Raw genomic sequence first — 17404 nt, forward strand, 5'->3', positions numbered from 1 at the left:
GATCGATTGGCAGAACTCCCGAAGGAGGGATGCAAAATGGTGTTTCTCCTCCCGATGACAGAGTGAGCGGGAAGGGCACCAGCGCCATCGGTGACCCAGGGTCCATCGGTGGAAAAGCGGCAATGAGCACTTCCGTCCTAGACAGCAGCGGTGCCAACGCTGCCGGAATCGGGTTGGTGATCGGTTCCACAGTCGGTACCGGTATTGCTGCTGGAGGAACCTGGAGTCTTTGCATCACCTTGACGATGGCCTCCTGAACCATCCAGTCCAGTTCTTCTCGGAGACATGGAGCAAGCAGCCCTGGCACCAGAACAGAAGAAGGAGGCAGAGGCATAGCCGGAGGGACCACCGTTAAAGGCGGGGTCACGGCTCCCGATGCCCTATCGGGTGAGGGTTGCCTCTGTGACCTGGTTGCCGAAAAGGTCAGTGCCTTTTCTGGACGGAGTTTCTTCGACGGCGGCTCGGTCGATGATTTCGCTCCCTCGATGGTCTGAGACTTTCTATGCCGGTGGCGATGTTTGTCTCTTCGAGCCCCTCAGTCCTGAGGGGGAGTAGAGGGTGTCGAAGGCAGAGATGTCGTCGATGCCGGATGGTCACCGGCTGGTGGACAATGCTGGCGTGAAATTGACGGTGCTGGTTCTGACGACATCTATGCAATGGACGGAGTCGGGGTTTGAGCAAGGAAGAGAAGTTCCATCTTCTCCATTCTGGCCTTGCGACCTTTTGGTGTCATTAGGGCACATTTGGTGCAGGTCAAGACATCGTGCTCTCATCCAAGACACATTAGACAGACTTTATGGGGGTCTGTGATGGACATGGTGCGATTACAGTCCGGGCACCGACAGAACCCCGTCACCATGGCCATGTAAAAAAATTGAGCCGCGGTACGGTCGATGGCCAGTAGGCCGCGAGGGCCAAACTAGACAGTAATCGACGGAAAAATGGGTAAAAACCTACCGGAGTACCGCGGCTTGTAAAAGTTAGAGGAGAGACCCCTGTGGGGCAAATTAACTTTTAGTAATTCCCTGAGGAAAATTCCTGTCAGGAATCTCTGAAGAGCTCCTTAACCGCGAGGCTACTGCTGCGTGGAAAAAAGACGACTGAAGGGGGACCCCTGCTGGCTGCAGGGTTAGTGCCATGCTGGGCATGCCCCTTAGGGGCCAGTCAAAGTTCTGGAAACTTTGACAGAAGTTTTCCGTGATTGGGCTCCATCCTGTGATGTCACCCATATGTGAGGACTACCATCCTGTTTGTCCTGTTAGAAAAGGAAGTATACCAGTCTCACACAGAAACTATCATTTATAGAAAAAGTATGAAAAACCAGAAAAGCTATCTTCCATCTGAATCAAACCACACTCTCAGCCACTCCATAAGCTCATAGAAGTCTAGCTAATTTTACCCATTAGAATGATTTTGAGATATCTGCTATTTTCCTTCCAAGAGAGTCTTGAAAGATATGTAACACTTCAGCCCTCTCTTGCCATATCATGGCAAATTATTATAAAATGGATGGAAATTTTTCAAGAGACTGAATAACTCATGATTGCTGTGATATCAGACACTGTCAGTCCTTATACATGGCAAAGTAGTTTCACTATTACTTAATTGCATCATAATGCTTCATAAACTACTATCCCATTGAAACAATGTCAAATTTATGCAACTACACAAATTAAAAAATAGAGTAAAGAAATTACCGAGTCAGACGAAAGGTCCATCAAGCTTAACATCCTGATTCCAAGAGTGGCCAATCCAGGTTACAAGTACTTGGCAAATACCCAGCAAGTACCCAAACATTAAATACATCCCATGCTACTAACGCCAGTAATAGCAGTGTCTATTCCCTAAGTCAACTTGATTAATAGCAATTTATGGACTTCACCTCCAGGAACTTATCCAAACCTTTTTTAAACCTAGCTACACTAATTGCCCTAACCACATTCTCCGGCAACGAAATCCAGAGCTTAATTGTTCATTGAGTGAAAAATAATTTTCTCTGATTTGTTTTACATGTGCTATTTTTAACTTCATAGAGTGTCCCTTAATCCTTCTATTACCTGAAAGTAAATAACTGATTCACATTTACCCTTTCTAGTCCTCTCATGATTTTAAGATCTTATCCCCATCAGCTATCTCTTCTCCAAGCGAAACAGCCCTCTTTAGTCTTTCCTCATAGGGAAGATCTGCATCCCCTTTATAATTTTGGTCGCCCTTTTCTGTATCTTCTCCAGTGCAACTATATCTTTTTGGAGATGTGGTGACCAGAATTGCACACAGTACTCTAGGTGTGGTCTCAACATAGAGTGAAACAGAGGCATTATGCATTCTCCAGTCAATATTGGGGTAACTGAAATCTCCATTACTGCACTGCCAAATTAATTAGCTTCCCTGATTTCTCTTAGCATTTCATCAACTGTCTCATCAATTTGCAGGTGGATGATAGTATACTCCTATCACTGTACTCTTACCCAATATACTGGATTTCTACCCATAAAGATTCTATTGTGCATTTAGTCTCTTGTATGATCTTTATCCTGTTGGACTCCATGCCCTCCCAGACAAAGTGCCACCCCCCACCAAGTTGATCCTCCCTATCATTGCAATATGCATCGCCCCTCACTTGCAAGAAAGTACCTTGGTCAGACCACAATCTCATCTCGATTTCATTCTCACTGAAAGAATCCAGCACCCCCCACGTTCCCTCACCCACATTTCTTTACAGAAAATCGTGCTCCTCAGAAGACCTTAAGAACCTCCTGACATCACAACTTCCCCTTATAGACCTCACCGACCCGAACACAGCTCTCTGCTCCTGGAACAAAATTACAGAAGCTATAGCTAACAAGCTCTGCCCATTATCAACAAAAAGAGCACACTCAAACGCTTCCAAAAGACAACCTTGGTTCATCAATGAACTTGGAAGGCTAAAACAATGCTTAAGGCAGAAAGAGAGCAAATGGCGCAAAGCCCCATGCGCCAGCACACTCTCCACCTACAAATCTACACTACACCAATACAAATCCTCTACACTAAAATCAAAAAGGGACTTTTACGCATCCAAGATCCATAACCTGGTCTTCGATGCCAAAGCACTCTTTGCTTACGTATCTAGCCTTACTCAAATCAATCCCCTGGAAGTTCCCAGCAACCTAGCACAAGCTAAAGCGGAAGAACTAGCTCTATTTTTCCAAAACAAAATTGTCAGCCTTCTAACTCAGCTGCCCTCCAATACCTCCTCATACTCGACTTCAATTAATCCCTACTTCAAAAGCACCCGTCTTGAAGCTTTCGATCCCATCTCCACCACTGAGATACAAGTAGCACTAAGGAGAATGAAACCTTCCTGTCATCCTACGGATCACATTCCTACTAAACTCCTCTTGACAATTCCAGACTCCATATCCAAAATACTGGCGGACATCATTAATTGCTCCCTCTCCCAAGGACTCTACCCAGATGACCTTAAATTGGCTTCTCTCAAACCACTCCTAAAAAAACCCAATCTGGATCCTAAAGACCCAAATAACTTCCGCCCGATCGCCAACCTGCCCTTCATAGCAAAGGTCATGGAAAAATTAGTGAACACTCAACTTTCAGACTACTTAGAAGATAACAATCTCCTGTTCCTCTCCCAACACGGGTTCCGCAAAGCCTTTAGCACAGAATCACTCCTCATTTCCCTGACAGACTACCTCATCATGGGCCTCGACAAAGGCCAATCATTTTTACTGATTCTACTGGACCTCTCGGCAGCGTTTGACACTGTCAATCACTCCATCCTCATAAATCAGTTGGCTGCCATAGGAATTACGGGCGCCGCACTTAATTGGTTCAAAACTTCTCAACAACAGAGGCTACAAGGTTAAAATCCAAAACAAAGGATCATCACGATACAACTCAACCGTAGGAGTCCCACAGGGTTCCTCTCTGTCCCCTACGCTCTTTAACATCTATCTCTTACTGCTAGGCCAGCTCCTCTCCAGCCTCAATCTAAAACATTTCGTATATGCGGACGATATTCAGATATTGATCCCCGTTAAAGACTCTTACTCGAAAACACTAGATCACTGGGAAAACTGCCACAACAAATCAAACACCTCCTCACTAGTCTAAACTTAGTATTAAATTCCTCCAAAACCGAATTCCTGCTCATCTCTCCTGAGAACAGTAACATCACTTCTACTCACCCTAGCAACCCACAATCCACGCAACTGAGAGACTTAGGAGTTTTAATTGACAATCGGATGAATTTGAAAGCTTCTATCAACAAAACTACCAAAGACTGTTTTTACAAACTCCAAGTCTTGAAAAGGATAAGACCTCTCTTTCACTTGCAGGACTTTAGAACAATCCTTCAGGCAATAGTTTTCTCAAAGTTAGACTATTGCAATTCTATCCTACTAGGTCTCCCCTTCCTCCTATACCAAACCGCTTCAGATGGTACAAAATGCGGCAGCACGAATATTAACAAACACCAGAAGAAGAGATCACATCTCCCCTATCCTAAAAAGCCTTCATTGGCTGCCAGTGCACTTCAGAATTCTCTACAAATCTATCTCCGTTATCTACAAAATCATTCATCAACATACTTCTATCGACCTGCAAATACCTCTCCTCTTACACAATTCTTCAAGACCTACCAGAGACGCATATAGAGGATCACTCCAGGTTCCTCCAACCAAAGCCACTAGACACATTACCTTGAGGGATCGGGCCCTCTCTACAGCCGGTCCCCCATTATGGAATTCCATCCCCCCCGACCTAAGACAGGAACCCTGTCTCCCAACCTTCAGGAAGAGACTTAAGACTTGGCTCTTTAAACAAGCTTTCCCGGACTCCAGCTAATGTCCCTCAATTTCAAGTTCTATAACACAACCAGTTCAATTAACTGTTCGTTGTAAATATTTCAAATGCTTTCAACCTTTTCTTTTTTCCTTCCGCTCCCAGTTTAAGCATCCCTGTTTTTTGTAACTGCTTTCTTCTGCACTACAGTTCATGTTTGTTTTTTCTTTTTATGCACCGTTTTATTGTAAACCAGCATGATGTGAATTTTATCATGAATGCCGGTATATAAAAACCTTAAATAAATAAAAAATAAATAAATATAATTTGTACCCTGGTATAGCACTATCCCATTGGTTATCCTCCTTCCACCAAGTTTCAGATGCCAAATATGTCTATCGCATCATTCACTGTTATACACACTAACTCTCCCATCTTACTTCTTAGACTTCTGGCATCGGCATACAGACATTTCAAAAAGTGTTTTTTGCTTTATTAATAACCTGCGTTTCAGTTGATATGGATAATTTGGAATCCTTTAGCTTAGGTGATTCATTACTTATAGGCATTTGGACTACTTTTGCTTTTATTGGAACCTCTCTGTTGGGATGCCCTCACTCTCCTGTATCATTAGGATCCTTTGAAGACACCTCCCCTCTGAACCATGCACTTCTGAGTGACTATTGACTTCCCCTCTTGTTCTAGTTTCAAAGCTGCTCTATCTCCTTTTTAACGATTAGTGCCAGCAGCCTGGTTCCACCCTGGTTAAGGTGGAGCCCATTCTTTCAGAAAAGACTCCCCTTTCCCCAAAAAGTTGAGCAATAATCACTAAACAGTGAAATATTTGTTCTAGAAACCCCCTCAAAGTTAAACTATTTAGAATCATAATTCACTCTGAGATGTTATCTCAAGTAACAGTGTATCATGTATGAAAGACGGAATATAAATCAAATACAATAAAATAAACAGATTGTAGGTTTTCTGCTTACTTATAATTGTCATCTTCTACAAATTTCTGCAGCTCTTCTATGTATCGTACCGAATTCAGATATTTTTGTACATGAGGCAACAGAGGAATATCTAAAACAAGCAAAGATAAATAGTTTAAATTATTTTTAACACAAATACAGTCAAATACAATTGCAGCACTGAATGTGATGACTAACAGTTACAGTATTTCTTTAAACATGTTCAAACTGGATTTAGAGGCAATGACCTCTACAATTTCACCACTACTACACACTAGCCCTTTAGTAGTGATAGCTATATAACATAATACAACTTTTTTTTTTAGTTCATGACATTATTGCAGTGCTAATGACAAGAAATGTACAACTTGGGATTCTTTCTAATAAAGTATAGACATGCCTTGTAAATTATGTTTTCAGCTATTCTCCTGATGTTCCATTTCTCCAGGCAAAAGAATTATAAATTAATCCCTGGAGTAAGTTTCCCCTACAGGTCTCAAACAATATATCTAGCATGACTGTCTATGGTAAGGGGAGAAAAAAAACAAAGAACCTTTTGGACAAAACTTTTCTTGAGCATGAATGGCACTTCCCATGCTGTGGTGGGCTCCCCAGCTTCTCAATTCTTACTTAGCCAAGATAGACACACAGAAAACTCATAAGGGGAAAAAGGTGGGTTTGTGTGAACAATGAATGCCTATCTTCAAAAAACACTTGCTCCACGTAAGTATCTTTGCGTTCTCTGAACACAAGATGGTTACCATGTCAAACAAGTAGGACTTCTTAGATAAGGGCTACCTTCAACATAATAGGGGAAAAACAATAAGCTCTGCCACCGGGTGGGAATAGTTTGGTTGGAAAAATCCTCCCCCGCCTCCAACAGGGAAGACAACTCCAAAACATAAAATTGACCTTAGGAAGAAGGTTGTTTGATTCTGTCCCTCGAAAAAGCCGTGGAAAATGGATAGCTCAAATCCACTATCTGGACAGCAGACTGTGTGCATACAGTAACGTGATACGAAGTAAAGAAACTCAAATGTCACAGTCCTGCAAATCTCTTCATGGGTCTCATTATGTGTTGGAAATGGTGTCTCTTATCAACACATTGCTAGATCTATTGGGATCAAAATAAATAAAAGGCATGGTGGACTTCTACATGCTTAAGTCTGCTCTATATAGAAGATGGCAGTTTGTTTTGTAATGCAAAGTTTGGAGAGCTGTCGGCATGCGACCTAGGAAAAAATGTTAGGCTAATTTACCGATTAAAGTTTCAATTTAACACTATCTTAGGAAAGACCTTGGGATGCACACACAGCATCACCCTATTGTAATCAAATTCTAGGGCCGACAGCTCACTGTAAGCTGAAATGACTGCCACTTAAATGGCGACCTTCCAGGTTATGTACTTGAACCCACAAGAGTTCAGAGGCTTAATTGGGTTAGAACCACATCAATCTGCACTGAACATAATTAGAGTCTCCGGAATATAAGCTATTGATAAAATAAAAATCATGTCCGATTACATAACAAAAGCTTGGATTCTGCATAGGATGCCTTAATTAAAGTAAGACTGGCATGAATCTGACAAGTAAATGCTGAACAGAAATAAGCTTTCCTTGTAAATGCTGGTTTTGAGACTGGACTCAGATGAGGAAGGTATTTAAGCAGTTTTTATGTAGGACAGAAGGACTCCAAGTCCCTACCCTCACACTAGATGGCAAACTTCCATCTGAAAACAAAAGACCTCCTAGTGGATTTCCTAGAAGTAAGAAGGACTTGACACCATATCTGAAAAACAGATGCAGTGAATTCCATTCCCATCAACATCAAGGTCATTTATTTATTTAGTTCTTTTTATATACCGACATTCATTGGAGTATATCACATCGGTTTACATTATAACTGTTGGAAATAGTAAGACTAAGGTGTCTTACTATTGATACATTGTAACATTGCGAAACATAAAAAAAAACTTATAATGTATTAATAAGTCACCCTAGTTTTTAACATATAGGCATTTAACTTAAGGCTAAGGTGTATTTTTGATACATGGTAACATTGAAGTATCGGAACATAATAGCATTGAAATATCGAAAACGTATGAGATGATGGCGTTGATTACTGAGAGGATAGAAAATTGTATCTGCTATGGGGCATGGGCGAAGTAGTTAGATTGGTCTGTGTGTTGGTTGGCTTTTTGGAATAGCCAGGTTTTTCAGGGTTTTTTTTTTTTTTTGAATGATTGGGTGGAGGGTTCCAGTCTTAGTTGGGTGGGCAGCTTGTTCCAGAGGGCTGGGCCTGCTACTGAGATGGTGCATTTTCTGGTGGAGGTAAGGTGGGCTAGTTTTGTGTGAGGGATGGCAAGCAGGCCAGTGTTTTGAGATCGCAGGTTTCTCTGGGAGTCATGATGATGGCGAGAGTCCTTTAGCCATTTGGGATTTTTTTTTTATTGTTAATGGTTTTGTGCAGGAGAGTTAGGATTTTGTATTGTGCCCTGTAGGTTACGGGGAGCCAGAAATTTGTGATCTGAATAGGCCCTGGTTTTGAATTAACTGAAAACCTTTTTTAATTGGGTGGTTTGGAGGGACTGTAAAATAAGGTAGCAATTTTCAAATCTGCTCACTATTCTTTACTGATTAATAGCAGTTTATGGACTTCTCCTCCAGGAACTTATCCAAACCTTTTTTTTTAAACTCTGGCAATGAAGTCCAGAGCTTAATTTTCCATTGAGTGAAAAAGAATTTTCTCAGATTTTTTTTTTTTAATATTCGCTACTTGCTAACTTCATGGCATGCTCTTGAGTCCTTCTATTATCTGAAAGAGTAAATAACCAATTCATATTTACCCATTCAAGTTCTTTCATGATTTTGTAGACCTCTATAATATCCCCCCCCCCCCCCCCCTCAGCAGTTTCTTCTCCAAGCCCTAACCTCTTAAACCTTTCCTCATATGGAACCCGTTCCATACCCTTTATCATTTTGGTCGCTCTTGTCTGTACAACTATATCTTTTTTGAGATGCAGCGAACAGAATTGCACACAGTATTCAAAGTGCGTTCTCACAATGGAGTGATACAGAGGCATTATGACATCCACCATTTTATTCACCATTCCCTTCCTAATAATTCCTAAGGTTCTGTTTTCCTTTTTGACTGCCAGAGCACACTGAGCAGATGATTTCAATGTATTATCCACTATGACGCCTAGATCTCTTTCCTGGGTGGTAGCTCCTAATATGGAACCTAACATTATATAATTACAGCAAGGACTATTTTTCCTTATATGCATCACTTTGCATTTGTTCACATTAAATTTCAGCAGCCATTTGGATGCTCAATCTTCCAGTCTCACAAGGTTCTCCTGCAATGTATCTACTTTGAATAGTTTTGTGTCATCTGCAAATTTGATCACATCACTCGTCATTTATAAATATATTAAAAAGCACTGGTCCAAGTACAGATCCCTGAGGCACTCCACAGTTTACCTTTTTCCACTGTGAAAACCATTTAATTGTACTCTGTTTCATGTCTTTTGACCATTTGTAATTCATGAAAGGACATCGCCTCCTATCCCATGTCTTTTTAGTTCTCTTAGTAGTCTCTCCTGAAGAACTTTGTCAAACGCCTTCTGAAAATCCAAATACACCACATCTACGGGTTCACCTTTATCCACAGCCAATTGTCCCAAATAAATGACTTTTTAAAATTGCCCTCCTCATGTAATCTTTAACCGTCACTTACAATGCAGATGATCCAGCTGTGAGGTTACAATGGCCTCTCCCAACAGGAAGATCTTCTGGAACAGAAACAGGGACACTGTTCCTCTTGGATCCAGAAAAAAAATTCAACTGCGGTTTAATTGGGTGATGGCATGGGCTTTGAGGTGCTTTGATCTTGTCATCAAGAATTTGAGCTCTGCTGTCTTGGGTAAGATAGCCCCTAAGTAGTATCCCTTCTTTGGAAAAGAGTGCTTCTTCAGGAAACCACTTGTAATGTTTGGATGGTTAAACTCACCCCTGGGAGCCGCTGATCTACCAAGATGCTGATCCTGCACATGGCCATGCTCCTGCTTCTTCCCAGCTTCCTTAGGCATGCAAAACGCATACCTATTCTTAAAGGAGCCACAGTGGGAAAGCTCCACAACACCCATAGATTACATCATCAGGCACTGCCTATTTAAAGCTCTCTTGGATTCCAGCTGATTGCCTCAGCAACCAGTCCTCCTATCTTACAGTGCATGTTGCTACTTCTGTGCTTCTTTTCACTGTTTTTGTGCCTCATCTAGTTCCTGCCTGTGTTCCTGCTGTTTGCCTCTCCTGGTTTGTGTCTTACTCTGCCCTCCATTTCTCACCTTGTCCCCCGCCTTGCCCTGGTTCCCAAGCAGGGGGGTCATCAAAACAATATGTACAGTCAAGGAGCAGCACAAGTACAAAAACAAAACAATGAGAACAAAAGTGGGAAAGACAGCTAGGCAGAGAGTGTTGATGATAAACATTCCAGATTACATTATATTTAAAGGACTGACCATGCAAAGCATAGCACAGTTTTTCAAGGTCCACCACCACTTGCACATGAGCTCTCCAATATTCAACAGTGGGCCTAACTTCCAGAAGGTCGCAATGGTGAGTCTGGCGGCTAGCAACAACTGCGTTATCAATTTATGATGTTTTAGTGGAATTAATGAGCCAGTCCACCTCCCCAAGAGTGCTAACAAGGACGTAATACACACCAGAAGACCCAACATATCTGCTATTTCCTGTGTAATCTTCAACCAAGGTAGCAGCACTAAACAGGACCACCACATACGTTTGTAATAGCCACATACCCCGCGCACCCATGCCAACATAAGGGACTTGCCCCAGGTATAAATTTAGAGTAATAAATTGGTGTGCGATACATCCTATGTATTACTTTGACCATTAATTCAGTTCTCTTTGTACATATGGAGACATGATATGCAGTCTGCAAATAGTCTTCCAGGCTTTAGCATCAAGATTCAGCCCCAGGGGGACCCTGTTGGAGGAGAGGAGGTTCCTCGATAAGCCCTGCCTGCACAGCCTGTCTCGGTGAGATTGCGAAGTGATTTGGAGAGGGGAAACAGCTGAGACTGAGCTGGTTGCAACGTCATCCTGTGGCAGAGCATCATTTTGTGGGGACCCTGTTAGAGGAGAGGAGGTTCCTTGACAAGTCCTGCCTGCACAGCCTGACTCGGTGAGATTGCGAAGTGATTTGGAAAGGGGAAACAGCTGAGATTGAGCCGGCTGTGATGTCATCAGAGCAGGACTGCGGGACCATTTAAATCCCGCGGCAGAGCCGGTTTTGACCGCCTTCGGCTCCCTCTGGTTATTTGAGATTTGTTTGCAGTTCCTGTTCATATCAGAAGAAAGCGGAAGGCAAAGTTTTTTACCTCCTAACCAGCCACTGTTAACATCGGACCCATGGATGCACATGTCAATAGAACGGTGCCACATACGGACTGCGTACGAGACACCTCAGAAGTGTCTCCGAGTCCGGGCAACAGCCCAACAGCTCCTCCACAACCCCCAGGAGCCACAGTTGCAGAAGGATCCACTGAGGAGGAAAATCCCCCTGTGAGTGTAATCGATGTAACATCCCAGCTAGAAATGCAACAAAGAACTGTAGATGGGACTTCTCCGGTTGGTGTTACTAATATTTTGATGAATCTAGAAGAATCTTCAGATATTACCCTGAGGGTCTTGTGGAAAATGCTAGTCAGATTAGACTCCAATGTCTCACAAGTTAATGTTTGCCTTACTTCTCTAATAAACGTTAATAAAAGCTCTATTGAAGATCAAGGGAAAAGATTGCTAGAATTGGAATCATCTGTAAAAAGTGTAACAAGAAAAATTCAGAATATTCAAAATGCAGAAAATATGCATATAGTTGACAGTTTGTCTTTGCATTCAGAATTGGAAAATATGAGTTAAAAATTTACATCTAGTTAATTTTCCAGTAACAAGACTATTATCACCGTATGAAATGTTTAGGAAGTTTTTGCTAGAAAACTTGTCATATGGCGAGGATAAAATTCCTATTATTTCTAAGATCTTTTACTTTCCGGTTCAGCCTAGAAATATTATAGGTGGAGATTCAGAAAGGAGTCCAGGGATTTCAACATTCCTGGAGGAATCCCTAGATATCATAAGTAAGAGCAAGTTTGTTTCTTTATCTCTTGAGCGAGAAAAAGATGTATTTGAGAAATTCTTTAGAAACAAGGATCTTGCCTTTTGCGGTCAGAAAATATACTTATTTCCTGACGTCTCCAGGCCTACACAGGCACGCCAGAGACAATTCCTAGCTTTGAAAAATAAAGCCCTGGAGGTTGGGGCAACTTTTTATTTGAAATTTCCCTGTAAGTGTCATATAAATTTTCAAGGCAAAAAATGTATATTCTCTGAACCTTCACACTTGGAGACTTTCTTAGTTGATAAAACTAAGGTAAATGAGAGTCTGACAACAACTAATAAGTAAGGACAAAAGTGAAATGAAAATAGAATTCCCTTCTCCTCAATTGTAAGTTTCCTGATATTTTTATATTTTAGTATAAGGTTCTCCCTTATTTTTTTGTGTAGCATAAAAGATAATTGTGAAAGTGTTTACCTATGTAAAATTATATGCTGTTCACGTTTGCTTAAAATTGCTTTTTTGTGATTATACTTGGTATAAAACAAAAAGTTTAATAAAGAGAAAATTATAAAAAAATAAAAAAAGATTCAGCTCCAAATCTATATTCCAGGCTTCAATCAAAGAGGGTGCGGTAGTAAGGCCTTACTTTCCTGCAAGAATGCCTTTATGAAGCATAGCAATTCCCTTTTTTTTGCCCCAGGGTCACAGAGATATTTATTTATTTATTGAGTTTTACATACCATCATTCGGTAGAGCCATCATATTGTTCTACCCCATTGAATTGTCGTAAAGGCTTCGCCAAATTAAAATGATGTTCTAGGGCATCTCGTAGCTGAAAAAAGGAAGCTCATGACTCTATACAGAGTTCAAACTCACTCTCAAGTGCAATAAAATTCATGAAAATGTTCTCATCTCATAACTGAGAGAGGAGAACCAATCCCTTATCCCTCCACGTCCTAAAAATGTGAGAAAAAGTACAAATGGCCAATACTGGGCTTCGAATATTGGTGTAATAGGAGACAGCTGTGCCCCATCCATATCAAGAAATTTCTGATCCTGGCTCCAGACTGAGCGCATATGGGCAAGTATAAGACTATTTCTGATTATTTTACGCTGCAAGGGTGATGAGGGAGCAAGAAATGAGAGGGTAGCCAAATTAACTAGCTCAGCTTGCTTTTTTTTTTTAAGCCTAGTCATGAGACATCCCAACCATGTAACCAGTCCCGTAGCCAAACCAATCTGGCCGCCCAATAATACAGACGTACATTGGGCAGAGCCATACCGCCCTGAATTTGGACAACCAAGTACTTAATTTCAATCTCGCCTTTCGTCGCTTCCAAATGAATTTGGCCATTGCCCTATGCAAATCAACAAATGTCTGAGCAGGCACAGTACAAGGAAGGTGCTGGAAAAGATAAGAGCAATTTAGGTAAGATGGACATTTTAAGTAAATTAATCCTACCCACCTACAAGACGGATAGATGCTCCCAATCATTCAAATCTTGTTTCAGCATGCTGTGACCCCTGACGAAGGATCATGTCCGAAACTTGGCCAAGCTGGGAACAATGAGCAACTAAGAAAAACATTTTTTTGTTCTTGTGTGTGGTTTGTAAGAACAATTTTTGTTTTGAACACTGTGCTGATATATATTGATATTTGAAAATGACCAGAAGATAGTAAGAGTTTTGGGCGGTTTCATAATCAGTTTATTCTCCATGGTGATAGAGTAAAAGAAAAAGTTAAAAATTTATTTTGTGGCATTACAAAAAATTATAAAACGGGTGGATGGTGGTATGTTGATGATTATAACAAGTTTTTCTGAATAACCTGGATGGTACCTTTAAAATAGTACAACATATGGAACTACCACCTTCCTCTCTAAAAAATCTTTTTCCAGAGAGGTTCCTGATAGTAAAATCAATAATATTTTATATTTGTTTCAACATATTATATACAGTTGTGTAGGTTTTGATTGTGGTGTTTATGGAATCCTTGACATATAGTACCACACCACCACCACCTCATTTTGCTGTCAGTTAATTTGGAATCAGTTTTGTCCACTTCCCCATAATTACAAGGATTAATATTTCCTTATCTAAAGGTATTCTTCGTAGATACCCTGCTCCAAACTGTGGGCTCCTGAGCAAAGGGTGTAAGAGCCTGTACCTCCCTGCTTATTTACATAGAACATGGCCACTTGGTTGCCCACATGGATTAAAATTCTCTTTCTCAAAAGTCCTCAGGCATAGCAGATGGTCCACAGCTCCTTGTTATTAAGTTACAGATGATTCTTCTCTGGGGACCACAATTCTTGGGTCCATACCACACTGATGTGTCCCCACCCCTTGGTGGAGGCACTAGTAGACAGTCACTTGATGCAGTGGAATGCACAACGAGAGGCCAACCTTTAGAATTACAGGATTCATCTAGCACTTAAGGGATGCTCTCATTCCCATGGTCACTGAGATTTGGTGGGAAAAGGCTGATAAATCTGATCCCATTGTCTTTGAAAGCCCCGCATTTGCAAACAAGTCAGAGAGAGCATATGCACGACAGCAGCCATGTGTCTGACGAGGATCAGGATAAACCTTGCCTTTGTTCATTCCTGTTGAAGGAGAGACTTTACCAGGTCAAATAGCACAGTGGCTCTTTTGAAGCGAGTCTATCCAGACTCTTACAAACTGAATTCTTGAGAGAACTAGATTTGACTTGGCAAAGTTGACCAGGAACTCCAGGGACTGAAGGAGTCTTCATGAGGGACTCCAGAATACTTGATGGGGGATAGACCCATCTGCAGCCAATTGTCCAAATACAGGAACATGCAGGCTCCCTGTCGATGACGCTATACTACCATCACTGCAAGGTATTTTGTGAACACCCTCAGGGATAGAGAGAGACCAAAAGGAAGCATTTGTATCGACAGTATGTGTCCTTCAAACTGAGAACTTCTGAAGGATGGAGTGAATGGGGATGTGGGCATAATTGTTCTTCAGATCTAGAGTACAGATTTAATCCTTTGGTTTAATAAAAAGGAGAATCATCTCTCCCAAGCCAATAACTTGTTCAATATCTATAACTCTGGGTTAGATCTTAACATCCTCAAGTTCTTGCAGATCAGGAATATAATTCCTTGGCTATATACGTTTGAGGTGGGCCATCTGCTGAAGCAGTGACTCCACTTCCGGTTGCAACTGCATGGATTGAGAAAGGTCGGAGCTGAAGAATGAAATCCTTTGGGTCAGTGGAGCGAGAAAAATAATTGGTAACCATATTCCACAATTTCCAGGACCCACCAGTCCAAGGTGATATGAAGCCATTCTGAAAAGGTGGTCTGAGCCCTTCCCCCGATCCCCCCTACTGGAGGCAGACCAAGTTGTCAAAAACTGGTCCCAGGCTAAGGCTGCATCTGCTGCTGAGCCTTCAGCAAATTCCTCTGACATTCCTGGAAGGACAGCTGCTGCTGATGAAGAGTAGTTAAAGCTTGCCAACACTGAAAACACTGAAACGGGCACCTCGCATAAAATGGATGATTGCGGGGAAAAAACTGGCATTGGTATGAGACTGGCTGGCTCCCCACCACAGCTGTCAGCAATTGGATTGACATTTTTTAATTAGAGTCACTATCACTTGAACTTTGTCCCCTGTACAGGACACATTTTCTAGACTAACATGCATGCCTTCTTGTAGGCCACTTGCTTGCAAACACATGAAAGCTGCAGGGCTTCTATAGAGGAAACCAAAGTCTTGCCCACAGTATCAAAGTTTTCAGAAGTGGAATGGATGATGCATTTCTCACATTCCTTCATGTCCTCCACTGCTTAGTGGGTTTGCTTGCTCCGGGTCTGTTGAATCTGTCAGAGGTTTTAGCTTCTGCAAGCATTTGTGCAGAGAGTACACCACGTATAGCTGGTGAGCCACAATGACCATGGAACCCTGAAAGATCTTATTTCCCCTAAATGCATCCAATACCTTTGGGTCCTTCCTAGGTGGTGTGTTGGAGTGGCCACGAGTGTGCATAGTATGTTTCAATTCTGGTTCCACCATTACTGAGTGGACAACCCTAAAACTGGGGAAGTTTGGACCTTTATTTTAGCTCCAGTTTCCAGGCCACCAGCAAGCACAATCTTGGTGTCCACCACTTCCTTATCTGGAAATATTTAAGGAGCCTGTAAATTGGGATAGCCTCTGAATCCACTGGCAGTCAAATAAATAAATAAATAAAATAAACTGAATACGCCCAAAGACATCCAGTCACAGGTCCTTTTCCTTCTTGACATTGATGGATAGCATTTTTACCAGTTCATCCAAAAATTTGGAAAGGCAGGGATTCTCCAGAAAAATATGTTGTGGCAGGTATGGAAGGTGATCTGACGGTATCACTGTAGAATCTTCTTCCTTTCCCAATTGAGAACTGGATCCATGTTGGTGCTATCCATGACATCATCCCATGTATAATGACTAATTCATGCCTGCTTATTGACTGAGAAACAAAAACTAACTTACATATGGCATGATATCCTGTAAATCAGATTCTTCATTATATGGCCCAGAAGCCAGTGGCACTTTCCATTGACCCCCAAGTGCACACTCTGTTTCTCTTCCCCAATACAGACTGTCTTCCCCCACCCCAAGCCTTCTGTGGAAGCTTGCTGCTTGTGCCAAATTTGAGCAACTGTTCTATTTTCTTCCAGTACCGTACTCAGTGAGTTTCATTTCATTTTCATTTATAAACCATTTTTATAAAATTATGAAATCCAAACAAAAAGGTGTACACAATCATCTGATACTGTGGATCATAATATCTCATTATACAGACTTAAGGAATGTGTTCTGTCAGGTATGATATTAGATTGGTTTTCATCTTTTCTGTCTGAATATACTTAGCAATTTCATATTGGAAAAGATGTTCTAAATGGTTTACCTTGAACATGGGTGTACCACAAGGATCTGTATTATCTGCTTCCCTTTTCAATATTTATATGGCCCCACTCTGCAAACTCTTATCAGGCCTTTGCGAGGCCTATAAGATATACATGGATGATATACAATTTTTAATCTGCATTCAATCATCTTGGTTGATGACAACTGATTTGTTCCAAATTTATCTGTCTAGGCACCAAAGTTTTTTTTCAAAACAAACTTACGCTTAAATATGGTAAAGACTGATTTGGTTTTAATACAAAAATGCCCTGTTAAAATAATTTATACCTCATTAATCAATGGTAGTTTTTTCCTCTTCATTAGAGTATAAAAAATGTAGTTGTCTGGGTTGATTCTCATGTATCTTTTCATTGCTACATTAAAACTAATTCAATCCTGCTTCCTTAAATTAAGGCTTTGTCTGGCTTAATGCATATGCTAAACATAGATTTTCACACAATTGTTCAGGCCTCTAGACCAGCGATTCTCAACCGGTGTGTCGCGACACACTAGTGTGTCGCCAAGCACTGGCTGGTGTGTCGCGTGCTCCCGGTCTCTCCCGCTGCTCTTTCTTGCCTGCTGCCGCTGC

The 17404-nt window shown here is 41.4% G+C and overlaps 1 protein-coding gene across 5 annotated transcripts in view; it reads right to left on the reverse strand.

Annotated features, from left to right (window-relative positions):
* RALGPS2 (Ral GEF with PH domain and SH3 binding motif 2) overlaps positions 1-17404 on the reverse strand; it is a 785699-nt gene that overhangs the window by 304766 nt on the left and 463529 nt on the right. For all 5 annotated transcript variants that reach the window (XM_029618595.1, XM_029618592.1, XM_029618597.1 and 2 more), the window contains one exon: positions 5772-5862. In XM_029618595.1, coding sequence (XP_029474455.1) covers positions 5772-5862 — 91 coding nt within the window. The remainder of the gene's footprint in view (positions 1-5771; positions 5863-17404) is intronic.

The sequence above is a fragment of the Rhinatrema bivittatum genome, chromosome 10, assembly GCF_901001135.1.
Source record: "Rhinatrema bivittatum chromosome 10, aRhiBiv1.1, whole genome shotgun sequence".
NCBI lineage: Eukaryota > Metazoa > Chordata > Amphibia > Gymnophiona > Rhinatrematidae > Rhinatrema > Rhinatrema bivittatum.